General features: G+C 37.3%; 2 protein-coding genes across 5 annotated transcripts in view; one reads left to right on the top strand and one right to left on the bottom strand.

Annotated features, from left to right (window-relative positions):
* Pkg21D (Protein kinase, cGMP-dependent at 21D) overlaps positions 1 to 12971 on the top strand; it is a 202304-nt gene that overhangs the window by 132308 nt on the left and 57025 nt on the right. The gene's annotated exons all lie outside the window — the stretch shown is intronic.
* The window catches only part of dock (SH2/SH3 adaptor protein dock), an 86571-nt gene continuing 73849 nt past the window's right edge, over positions 250 to 12971 (bottom strand). For 2 of the 4 annotated variants that reach the window (XM_086830514.1, XM_086830511.1), the window contains exons 2-6: positions 3717 to 4219; positions 3441 to 3645; positions 2682 to 3030; positions 2155 to 2622; positions 250 to 2083 (exon numbers count right to left, since the gene is read on the bottom strand). In XM_086830514.1, coding sequence (XP_086686640.1) covers positions 1874 to 2083; positions 2155 to 2622; positions 2682 to 3030; positions 3441 to 3645; positions 3717 to 4125 — 1641 coding nt within the window. In that variant the 5' untranslated portion in view covers positions 4126 to 4219 and the 3' untranslated portion in view covers positions 250 to 1873. Of the gene's footprint in view, positions 2084 to 2154; positions 2623 to 2681; positions 3031 to 3117; positions 3247 to 3440; positions 3646 to 3716; positions 4437 to 12971 lie in introns of those variants that run through there. The other 2 variants (XM_086830513.1, XM_086830515.1) reach the window with 2 other exon arrangements.

Below are 12971 nucleotides of genomic sequence, written 5' to 3'. Positions count from 1 at the left end.
GTACAACAACAACAAAAACTCTTGTACAACAACAACAACAACTCTAGTACAACAACAACAACAACTCCAGTACAACAACAACAAAAACTCTTGTACAACAACAACTCGTGTACAACAACAGCAAAAACAACAACCACCATAACAACAACAACTACTATTACTACTACTAGTACTACAACAACAATTAGCGCCATAATGCATTACTTAAGCTCTAGTCCCCAATTTCCAGAACAATAAAGACAGTACACATTGCTTTATGGATTTATTTGAATGTATTTTTATTTTCATTTCCGTTTCGGTATAATTTCTAGTTTGTTCTCTTCTTCGTCTTTAGTACTAGTTGTTGGTTGTTTAGCAATTGTCTTGAATTACTATTTTATTTAAGTTTTATGCTTTACGTACTTGTATAATAATATAGATTTATAATTTAAAAATTCGAATATGAAAATGAAGAGGTCCTTTAACTGGCCGCCACTCTAACTATCGCTTTTCAACTCGTTCTCTTACTTGCTTTCGTTTTATCCAAACTTACTCCCCTAAAACTAAAATAAAAACAAAATAATAATAATGACAATAAACATAAACTTAGAGGAAAACAAAATAATAGCAGGTTGTTTGTTAAAGCTGGAATCGCTGCTTAATCGTTTAAATCGTAAGTGATACATCGGAAATAACGTCTAGAGATGAAGGAGATGAGTGCCTATATAGGTTAGCAATTGTCTCAACTGTACAAGTATGGCTTATACGCCGCTCTTCGCCCTCCGCGTCAGCAAACGATTAAGATTATGTTTATAATTATCAGAGATATCATTTGTAATTTGTGTTTTGCTTTTCATGGTTATGTGTTCGTACTCGATAATTAATGTTTAAATAACGAAAAATGACTGTTAGGAGCGATCCTCACTCTGGCTGTGTTTGGCTTGAGTGTCCTGGTGTCCTGGCCCAGGATCGGGGCCACTGTCTCTCTCTCACCTATGTGTATGTACATACGCGAGATCATAGTCTGCGGATTTCATTACGATCGTACGGTACGCCTGAGGGATGTATGTCGATAGGAAAAGTACGATATAGTGGTATATTGGAAAAACGTATTGCGTCCATATCATATGGAAAATGGCATAAATTGGATATAAGAAAATTTGAAATATGAAGAAATGTAACGATAAAATATCAATAAATATATGAAAAATTATATGCAATGTAATTATCTTTTCCCTCATATGCCAAGACAGGATATAGATTTATCGCGATGTTAAAATATAATGCTATATGTCGGCAATTTGCACCAAAAATCGTTACAGTATCGATATATTCCTATCATCCCTAGTATTCCTACGGTATGCGCACGGATAATAGACATCATATATCATATATCATATTTTCATATTCTCATGTGTTTTGGTTAAAAGCGATCTTCTCCTACAACTGCTGTGTACATTAGTCTCCGCTACAAACGTTGCTTTAGAATATAGTATAATATGTGCACATGGTATGGTATATGTAAATATGTAAATGTATTGCATGTTGACATCGAATCTTGGTTATTCTTGACTCGTTTAACGTTTAACATAGCCAATGCGGATAAGTAAGCGCGGTAATTTAGTAATTTAGTTAATTTTTAATGATATAAAAGTACAAAAAGAGGGGTCGAGAACCAACCGATCTATATACACACACGCTGGTCTGAGTCTGATCTAATCCGAACTAAGCCAAACTGAATCGGAATCCGAACTATATTGAACTACACGTCGCTTACGCGCTGCTGAGCTGCTGCCTACAAGTTAGCCTTGGTATAATCTTTGTGTGTTTGCTGAATACGGGTGTTTATGCTGCTGTGGATGCTGAGATTCCGCACTGATCCTAGTGATGCTGCTTACGTTCCATTGGCCTTAGGCAGCGATCGCACCAAGTACAGCTTCTCGCCCTGCTTGTTTGTGTAAATGGGCGCTCTTTGGTAATGATCGACCAGCTGATCCAGCGAATGGAACTTGCGCTGTCCGATGCAGTACATGTTCTGCTCCACGTGCACCCGGAAGTGCTTGTTGCGTCCGGGTGCCTTCAACGAAACCGAATAGTCGCCCATCTGCAGGGAGAAACCGGAGAACATGTTAGAAAGGGTGCTCCCCCAATATGGAATATCCATTTTCTACTCACATTAGTCTCACTATCTCTGATGAGGAAGTCGCCATCATGGCCATGGCCATTGAGCACCGTGTCGCATTGGCTCCTGGTGATTGCTCCGTAGTACCATGACTTGCCCGCCAAGTTGGGGCGCTCGATGGGCTGGCCGGAGGAGGATTGGGCCGACGACTTGTTGTTGCCCTCATTGCGTCGCTCCATGGAGTCGCTACCGCCACCGCCGCCTCCTCCAGCTCCGTTATTGCTGGCACCACCATTACCATTTCCGGCACTGCCACCGGCACTCGTGTTGCGATAGGGTGTGGCCAGGTAATCGTTCAATTCTTGAAGATAATTGCGTGGAACTAAACCGACTTGGCCCTGGTTATTGCGAGCTTTGTACCAGTCCGGATCGGAGGCGGGCCGATCCACAATCTCCAAGCGATCGCCCTTCTCGAATGACAGCTCTTGGTCATTGTTTGACGTGAAGCTGTATAGAGCCACCTAGAATACCAACTCAGCTTAGATTAGATCTTCTCCAGAATTTTAGTATGAATACTTACCACAATATCGAGCACATTCTCGGCCATGGCATAGGTATGGATCTCGCCATCGTTATCACAATCCTCCGTTGTGTAGTTGCTGGGGAACCAGCCCACCGAATTGCCACTCTGTCCGCGCCACCAGCCATCGTTGGACTTCTCTAGGATGAGTATCCGCGTGCCCTTGGTCAGCGAGAGTTCGTCTGGTTGTTGGGCCTGATAGTTGTACTTGACGACCGCAGTGCCAATGGCATCGGCGGGATCCGGTGGCAGGCGCCGTGACATGGTTGGACTCTCGACTTGGCGCGACGGCGAGCAATTGGGCAAAGTCTTTGATCCTGAAGAACCCTTTTTCACCTTCTTCTTAATGCTGCCAGACAGATATATTTTAGAGAGGAAGAGAGAGAGACCGAGAGATAATAAATGTTAGTTTTAAGGAGAAACTCAAGTTCGATACAATTTCTGGTGGGGAATGGTTCTGGTTGTGGGGTTAGTCTAGCCCTATTTCAAGTGTTAGTGGGGCTGGGGCTGGGGCTGGGGCTCGACAGACAAAGAAAGCAAAAATAATTTGTTTTGTTTTCGAAAAAATACAAAATACAACAATACGAAAGCCGAAAGCAAATATGAAGGAGTTTTCGGATAGAGATACATCTACGGCTACTGCTACAGATACAGTTTAAGATACAGATAGAGGACTTAATTCTGCTGAAATCAGAGCAAGAAGAACGCTTAGGTTTAGTTTTTCTTTTGGGGGGAAGAGAGCTCTTTCTTAGGACGCACCTGTCGAAGAGCGAGGGCTTCTCCTTCTTCACATAGTTGCTGGGCACATAGCCGGACTGATTGCGGCTATTCTGGACGCGCCACCAGTGCTTCGAGTCGTCCAGCAGCAGGTAGCGCTCGTTCTTGCGCAGATCCAGCTCTTGAGCACCCTGCGCCGCATAGTCATACTTGGCTACCACATAGCACACGTCTTCCTGAGATTTGCCTGGAAAAGAAAACGATTATTAATCAATCACGTTGGAGACCAAGGGAAGAAGCGAGGATCTAGTGGCTCACCGTGCTTCATGTTGCCCGCCATTGGTTGGGTTCCAGCGTTTCCTGCGGCACTGCCACTGGAGGAGTTTCCGCTACCGCTACCGCTTCCGCTTCCGCTGCCGTTGCCGCAGTCAAGCGCTGGCTGGCCGAAGGTCACACTTTTGTGCTGGGCACTGCACGTGGAGGCGGTGGACAGGGTGCGGTGGTGCAGCTGCTGCTGTTGCTGTTGCTGGGAGAGCGACGAGTGCCGCTGATGGTGGGCAGGCGAGCCTGGCACTGGCACCTGGGGACGGTACTGGTAGATCTGATTCTGGTTCAGATTCTGATGCTGCGGCAGCTGTGGCGGATACTGATGATGCGAGCTGCTGCTGCTGCTGCTGGCTGAGGAGTCGGGGATGTTGCGCACAAACCGCTGGGGGTGTTCCAACATTCCAGACTACCGGGCTGCTCCTCCGCCGCGGGAAGATTCCTGCTCCTCCGGCTGGGACTCCGCTCTGGGTGCCCAGTGGTTACAGCTGCTGCTCCTGGAGGCAAGGGAGGCGTGACAGTGTTCTTGAGTTGAGGTCTTGGTCTTGATCTTAATCTGGTCTTGTTCTTGTTCTTGTTCTTGGACTTGGACTTGATGTTGAAGATGTAGATGATGTAGATGTAGATGTAGATATGACGGGGGTTATGTGTTGCTGCTGCCCGCGGGCAGTCTAAGCTTGCTGCATGTTGCTGCCTCTGGCCATTGCATACTCGCTGGGGGCGGGGCAGGCGTTATCAGGGGGCAGAGGCAGAGGCGTAGGCGTAGGCGTGGCAAACGTAAACGATAAGCAAACGCAAACGCAAACATATAACATAAAAAGAAGATGGAAAAGGAAGGTAAAACAGAGCAAATGATATGCAAATTAGGTTTGAATTATTCTCAGCCAAGAAGCGTGAAAATGATTAGCTTAAAGAAGTACACAAAAACCAACTGAAAATGTTTGTTTTGGGTCAGCGAGCCAGCGTTGAGGAGGATGACTGAGTGAATGAGCTGTGAACTCTGTGTGTAAGTTGGTCTGAGTGATGGGGGAGCTGGGTGCAGGGAGCTAGCCATTCCAGTTTGTGTGGCAATTAAATCCGTGCAAGTGAAAGTTGCCTCAATTGAAACCAATTGCCAGAGGAACCACTGCGACCATCATCGGTTATTGATTCCCCTAAACAGAGAGAGGAGGTCACAGAACCGGGAAGCCCTAACACAAATGTACTCTGTGAATATACAAAGCGAGAGACTTTGAGCAATAATAGCCTCCGCTTCAGGTCCAAAACGACTGAGCGACTCGACCGCAATGAGTCACAAACGGGAATTTGGCGGCGGTTTTCGGAAATTGGTTTCTTGGCCGAGATTTATCCGCCGCAGCGAGTGACATAAGGCAGCTGGCTGAGACCAGATATCGCCCAGAGAGAGGCTCAAGAGTTCGATGGCCAAGCCAAAGACCCCAACGAAAATCAAAGTCAATGTCGCAGCCAAGCCATAATTAAAAACCAATAAGTGTCAGAAGCTTTGCTCTTTTGGGGCTTTGACATTAAGTCACATTTGTAAGTGGTTTCACTTTTGTTTTTTACCCCGGGGCAATAACAGGAAGGTTATTTTTGTTATAGATAGAAAAAAAAGAGAGGAAACTAACTTTGGTAAACCAAAGTTTTTGTACCCTTGCAGTTTGCAATTGTTTATAGGATCGTATCAGAAATCAATCATAAATATGATATTTTCAAAAATCGACCAAAAATTCACCATTAAAACGGATGCAGTTTTATTAACCTGCTAAAAATTAACAATGGAACGCTTTCCAAATGGAAATTAATGCATTTTTGGCTTAGTTATGAGATTTTTAAATTTTAATTTGTCGTAAAATTTTAAAAATAAAATATTGTTACTTCCCATATAAAAATGGTATTGACCCTTCAGTCAGAAGCTTAAAAGAAAGTGAAGGAGCCATTTCCGACCCCATAAATCATATATATTCTTGATCAGCATCTACAGGCTTTTCTTTCTAGCTTTATCCGGCCGAAAAAAATTTTTTCAGAAAATTCCCATTTTTCGGAAAAAAGGGAAGGGGTTACATCATGAAAATTTGCAAAAATCGGCCAAAAATTCACATTTAAATTGAGTACGCAGTTTTGTAAACCTGCTAAAAATTAACATACTGCCGCTTTCCGAATTGAAATTAATGCGTTTTTGGCTGAGTTATGAGATTTTTACATTTTGATTTGTCGAAAAATTTCATATAAAAATATATCGTTAATTTCGGTATAAAAATGGTAATGGACCTTCAGTCAGAAGCTTAAAAGAAAGTGAAGGAGCCATTTCCGACCCCATATTTCATATATATTCTTGATCAGCATCCGAATTGAAATTAATGCATTAATGAGTTATGAGATTTTTACATTTTGATTTGTCGAAAAATTTCATATAAAAATATTGTTAATTTCGGTATAAAAATGGTAATGGACCTTCAGTCAGAAGCTTAAAAGAAAGTGAAGGAGCCATTTCCGACCCCATAAATCATATATATTCTTGATCAGCATCTACAGGCCTTTCTTTCTAGCTTTATCCGGCCGAAAAAAATTTTTTTAGAAAATTCCCATTTTTCGGAAAAAAGGAAAGGGGTTACATCATGAAAATTTGCAAAAATCGGCCAAAAATTCACATTTAAATTGAGTACGCAGTTTTGTTAACCTGCTAAAAATTAACATACTGCCGCTTTCCGAATTGAAATTAATGCGTTTTTGGCTGAGTTATGAGATTTTTACATTTTGATTTGTCGAAAAATTTCATATAAAAATGTTGTTAATTTCGGTATAAAAATGGTATTGCACCTTCAGTCAGAAGCTTAAAAGAAAGTGAAGGAGCCATTTCCGACCCCATAAATCATATATATTCTTGATCAGCATCTACAGGCCTTTCTTTCTAGCTTTATCCGGCCGAAAAAAATTTTTTCAGAAAATTCCCATTTTTCGGAAAAAAGGAAAGGGGTTACATCATGAAAATTTGCAAAAATCGGCCAAAAATTCACATTTTAAATTGAGTACGCAGTTTTGTTAACCTGCTAAAAATTAACATACTGCCGCTTTCCGAATTGAAATTAATGCGTTTTTGGCTAAGTTATGAGATTTTTACATTTTGATTTGTCGAAAAATTTCATATAAAAATATATCGTTAATTTCGGTATAAAAATGGTAATGGACCTTCAGTCAGAAGCTTAAAAGAAAGTGAAGGAGCCATTTCCGACCCCATAAATCATATATATTCTTGATCAGCATCTACAGGCCTTTCTTTCTAGCTTTATCCGGCCGAAAAAAATTTTTTTAGAACATTCCCATTTTTCGGAAAAAAGGAAAGGGGTTACATCATGAAAATTTGCAAAAATCGGCCAAAAATTCACATTTAAATTGAGTACGCAGTTTTGTTAACCTGCTAAAAATTAACATACTGCCGCTTTCCGAATTGAAATTAATGCGTTTTTGGCTAAGTTATGAGATTTTTACATTTTGATTTGTCGAAAAATTTCATATAAAAATATATCGTTAATTTTGGTATAAAAATGGTAATGGACCTTCAGTCAGAAGCTTAAAAGAAAGTGAAGGAGCCATTTCCGACCCCATATTTCATATATATTCTTGATCAGCATCCAAATTGAAATTAATGCATTAATGAGTTATGAGATTTTTACATTTTGATTTGTCGAAAAATTTCATATAAAAATATTGTTAATTTCGGTATAAAAATGGTAATGGACCTTCAGTCAGAAGCTTAAAAGAAAGTGAAGGAGCCATTTCCGACCCCATAAATCATATATATTCTTGATCAGCATCTACAGGCCTTTCTTTCTAGCTTTATCCGGCCGAAAAAAATTTTTTCAGAAAATTCCCATTTTTCGGAAAAAAGGAAAGGGGTTACATCATGAAAATTTGCAAAAATCGGCCAAAAATTCACATTTAAATTGAGTACGCAGTTTTGTTAACCTGCTAAAAATTAACATACTGCAAAAATCGGCCAAAAATTCACATTTTAAATGGAGTACGCAGTTTTTTTAACCTGCTAAAAATTAACATACTGCCGCTTTCCGAATTGAAATTAATGCGTTTTTGGCTGAGTTATGAGATTTTTACATTTTGATTTGTCGAAAAATTTCATATAAAAATATTGTTAATTTCGGTATAAAAATGGTAATGGACCTTCAGTCAGAAGCTTAAAAGAAAGTGAAGGAGCCATTTCCGACCCCATAAATCATATATATTCTTGATCAGCATCTACAGGCCTTTCTTTCTAGCTTTATCCGGCCGAAAAAAATTTTTTCAGAAAATTCCCATTTTTCGGAAAAAAGGAAAGGGGTTACATCATGAAAATTTGCAAAAATCGGCCAAAAATTCACATTTAAATTGAGTACGCAGTTTTGTTAACCTGCTAAAAATTAACATACTGCCGCTTTCCGAATTGAAATTAATGCGTTTTTGGCTGAGTTATGAGATTTTTACATTTTGATTTGTCGAAAAATTTCATATAAAAATATTGTTAATTTCGGTATAAAAATGGTATTGCACCTTCAGTCAGAAGCTTAAAAGAAAGTGAAGGAGCCATTTCCGACCCCATAAATCATATATATTCTTGATCAGCATCTACAGGCCTTTCTTTCTAGCTTTATCCGGCCGAAAAAAATTTTTTCAGAAAATTCCCATTTTTCGGAAAAAAGGAAAGGGGTTACATCATGAAAATTTGCAAAAATCGGCCAAAAATTCACATTTTAAATTGAGTACGCAGTTTTGTTAACCTGCTAAAAATTAACATACTGCCGCTTTCCGAATTGAAATTAATGCGTTTTTGGCTAAGTTATGAGATTTTTACATTTTGATTTGTCGAAAAATTTCATATAAAAATATTGTTAATTTCGGTATAAAAATGGTAATGGACCTTCAGTCAGAAGCTTAAAAGAAAGTGAAGGAGCCATTTCCGACCCCATAAATCATATATATTCTTGATCAGCATCTACAGGCCTTTCTTTCTAGCTTTATCCGGCCGAAAAAAATTTTTTTAGAAAATTCCCATTTTTCGGAAAAAAGGAAAGGGGTTACATCATGAAAATTTGCAAAAATCGGCCAAAAATTCACATTTTAAATTGAGTACGCAGTTTTGTTAACCTGCTAAAAATTAACATACTGCCGCTTTCCGAATTGAAATTAATGCGTTTTTGGCTAAGTTATGAGATTTTTACATTTTGATTTGTCGAAAAATTTCATATAAAAATATTGTTAATTTCGGTATAAAAATGGTAATGGACCTTCAGTCAGAAGCTTAAAAGAAAGTGAAGGAGCCATTTCCGACCCCATAAATCATATATATTGTTGATCAGCATCTACAGGCCTTTCTTTCTAGCTTTATCCGGCCGAAAAAAATTTTTTCAGAAAATCCCCATTTTTCGGAAAAAAGGAAAGGGGTTACATCATGAAAATTTGCAAAAATCGGCCAAAAATTCACATTTTAAATTGAGTACGCAGTTTTGTTAACCTGCTAAAAATTAACATACTGCCGCTTTCCGAATTGAAATTAATGCGTTTTTGGCTGAGTTATGAGATTTTTACATTTTGATTTGTCGAAAAATTTCATATAAAAATATTGTTAATTTCGGTATAAAAATGGTAATGGACCTTCAGTCAGAAGCTTAAAAGAAAGTGAAGGAGCCATTTCCGACCCCATAAATCATATATATTCTTGATCAGCATCTACAGGCCTTTCTTTCTAGCTTTATCCGGCCGAAAAAAATTTTTTCAGAAAATTCCCATTTTTCGGAAAAAAGGAAAGGGGTTACATCATGAAAATTTGCAAAAATCGGCCAAAAATTCACATTTAAATTGAGTACGCAGTTTTGTTAACCTGCTAAAAATTAACATACTGCCGCTTTCCGAATTGAAATTAATGCATTTTTAACTGAGTTATGAGATTTTTACATTTTGATGTCGAAAAATTTCATATAAAAATATTGTTAATTTCGGTATAAAAATGGTAATGGACCTTCAGTCAGAAGCTTAAAAGAAAGTGAAGGAGCCATTTCCGACCCCATAAATCATATATATTCTTGATCAGCATCTACAGGCCTTTCTTTCTAGCTTTATCCGGCCGAAAAAAATTTTTTCAGAAAATTCCCATTTTTCGGAAAAAAGGAAAGGGGTTACATCATGAAAATTTGCAAAAATCGGCCAAAAATTCACATTTTAAATTGAGTACGCAGTTTTGTTAACCTGCTAAAAATTAACATACTGCCGCTTTCCGAATTGAAATTAATGCGTTTTTGGCTGAGTTATGAGATTTTTACATTTTGATTTGTCGAAAAATTTCATATAAAAATATTGTTAATTTCGGTATAAAAATGGTAATGGACCTTCAGTCAGAAGCTTAAAAGAAAGTGAAGGAGCCATTTCCGACTCCATAAATCATATATATTCTTGATCAGCATCTACAGGCCTTTCTTTCTAGCTTTATCCGGCCGAAAAAATTTTTTTCAGAAAATTCCCATTTTTCGGAAAAAAGGAAAGGGGTTACATCATGAAAATTTGCAAAAATCGGCCAAAAATTCACATTTTAAATGGAGTTAGCAGTTTTGTTAACCTGCTAAAAATTAACATACTGCCGCTTTCCGAATTGAAATTAATGCGTTTTTGGCTGAGTTATGAGATTTTTACATTTTGATTTGTCGAAAAATTTCATATAAAAATATGGTTAATTTCGGTATAAAAATGGTAATGGACCTTCAGTCAGAAGCTTAAAAGAAAGTGAAGGAGCCATTTCCGACCCCATAAATCATATATATTCTTGATCAGCATCTACAGGCCTTTCTTTCTAGCTTTATCCGGCCGAAAAAAATTTTTTCAGAAAATTCCCATTTTTCGGAAAAAAGGAAAGGGGTTACATCATGAAAATTTGCAAAAATCGGCCAAAAATTCACATTTTAAATTGAGTACGCAGTTTTGTTAACCTGCTAAAAATTAACATACTGCCGATTTCCGAATTGAAATTAATGCGTTTTTGGCTGAGTTATGAGATTTTTACATTTTGATTTGAGGAAAAATTTCATATAAAAATATTGTTAATTTCGGTATAAAAATGGTAATGGACCTTCAGTCAGAAGCTTAAAAGAAAGTGAAGGAGCCATTTCCGACCCCATAAATCATATATATTCTTGATCAGCATCTACAGGCCTTTCTTTCTAGCTTTATCCGGCCGAAAAAAATTTTTTCAGAAAATTCCCATTTTTCGGAAAAAAGGAAAGGGGTTACATCATGAAAATTTGCAAAAATCGGCCAAAAATTCACATTTTAAATTGAGTACGCAGTTTTGTTAACCTACTAAAAATTAACATACTGCCGCTTTCCGAATTGAAATTAATGCATTAATGAGTTATGAGATTTTTACATTTTGATGTCGAAAAATTTCATATAAAAATATTGTTAATTTCGGTATAAAAATGGTAATGGACCTTCAGTCAGAAGCTTAAAAGAAAGTGAAGGAGCCATTTCCGACCCCATAAATCATATATATTCTTGATCAGCATCTACAGGCCTTTCTTTCTAGCTTTATCCGGCCGAAAAAAATTTTTTCAGAAAATTCCCATTTTTCGGAAAAAAGGAAAGGGGTTACATCATGAAAATTTGCAAAAATCGGCCAAAAATTCACATTTTAAATTGAGTACGCAGTTTTGTTAACCTGCTAAAAATTAACATACTGCCGCTTTCCGAATTGAAATTAATGCGTTTTTGGCTGAGTTATGAGATTTTTACATTTTGATTTGAGGAAAAATTTCATATAAAAATATTGTTAATTTCGGTATAAAAATGGTAATGGACCTTCAGTCAGAAGCTTAAAAGAAAGTGAAGGAGCCATTTCCGACCCCATAAATCATATATATTGTTGATCAGCATCTACAGGCCTTTCTTTCTAGCTTTATCCGGCCGAAAAAAATTTTTTCAGAAAATCCCCATTTTTCGGAAAAAAGGAAAGGGGTTACATCATGAAAATTTGCAAAAATCGGCCAAAAATTCACATTTTAAATTGAGTACGCAGTTTTGTTAACCTGCTAAAAATTAACATACTGCCGCTTTCCGAATTGAAATTAATGCGTTTTTGGCTAAGTTATGAGATTTTTACATTTTGATTTGTCGAAAAATTTCATATAAAAATATATCGTTAATTTTGGTATAAAAATGGTAATGGACCTTCAGTCAGAAGCTTAAAAGAAAGTGAAGGAGCCATTTCCGACCCCATATTTCATATATATTCTTGATCAGCATCCGAATTGAAATTAATGCATTAATGAGTTATGAGATTTTTACATTTTGATTTGTCGAAAAATTTCATATAAAAATATTGTTAATTTCGGTATAAAAATGGTATTGCACCTTCAGTCAGAAGCTTAAAAGAAAGTGAAGGAGCCATTTCCGACCCCATAAATCATATATATTCTTGATCAGCATCTACAGGCCTTTCTTTCTAGCTTTATCCGGCCGAAAAAAATTTTTTCAGAAAATTCCCATTTTTCGGAAAAAAGGAAAGGGGTTACATCATGAAAATTTGCAAAAATCGGCCAAAAATTCACATTTTAAATTGAGTACGCAGTTTTGTTAACCTGCTAAAAATTAACATACTGCCGCTTTCCGAATTGAAATTAATGCGTTTTTGGCTGAGTTATGAGATTTTTACATTTTGATTTGTCGAAAAATTTCATATAAAAATATTGTTAATTTCGGTATAAAAATGGTAATGGACCTTCAGTCAGAAGCTTAAAAGAAAGTGAAGGAGCCATTTCCGACCCCATAAATCATATATATTCTTGATCAGCATCTACAGGCCTTTCTTTCTAGCTTTATCCGGCCGAAAAAAATTTTTTCAGAAAATTCCCATTTTTCGGAAAAAAGGAAAGGGGTTACATCATGAAAATTTGCAAAAATCGGCCAAAAATTCACATTTTAAATTGAGTACGCAGTTTTGTTAACCTGCTAAAAATTAACATACTGCCGCTTTCCGAATTGAAATTAATGCGTTTTTGGCTGAGTTATGAGATTTTTACATTTTGATTTGTCGAAAAATTTCATATAAAAATATTGTTAATTTCGGTATAAAAATGGTATTGCACCTTCAGTCAGAAGCTTAAAAGAAAGTGAAGGAGCCATTTCCGACCCCATAAATCATATATATTCTTGATCAGCATCCACAGGCCTTTCTTTCTAGCTTTTTTTTTTGTTATGAGATTTTTACATTTT

Source organism: Drosophila serrata, unplaced genomic scaffold, assembly GCF_035046125.1.
Source record: "Drosophila serrata isolate PLE 108 unplaced genomic scaffold, ASM3504612v1 contig_240, whole genome shotgun sequence".
Classification (NCBI taxonomy): domain Eukaryota; kingdom Metazoa; phylum Arthropoda; class Insecta; order Diptera; family Drosophilidae; genus Drosophila; species Drosophila serrata.
Note: the sequence above shows the minus strand (reverse complement) of the source record. Positions and strands in the feature narration are given on the sequence as shown.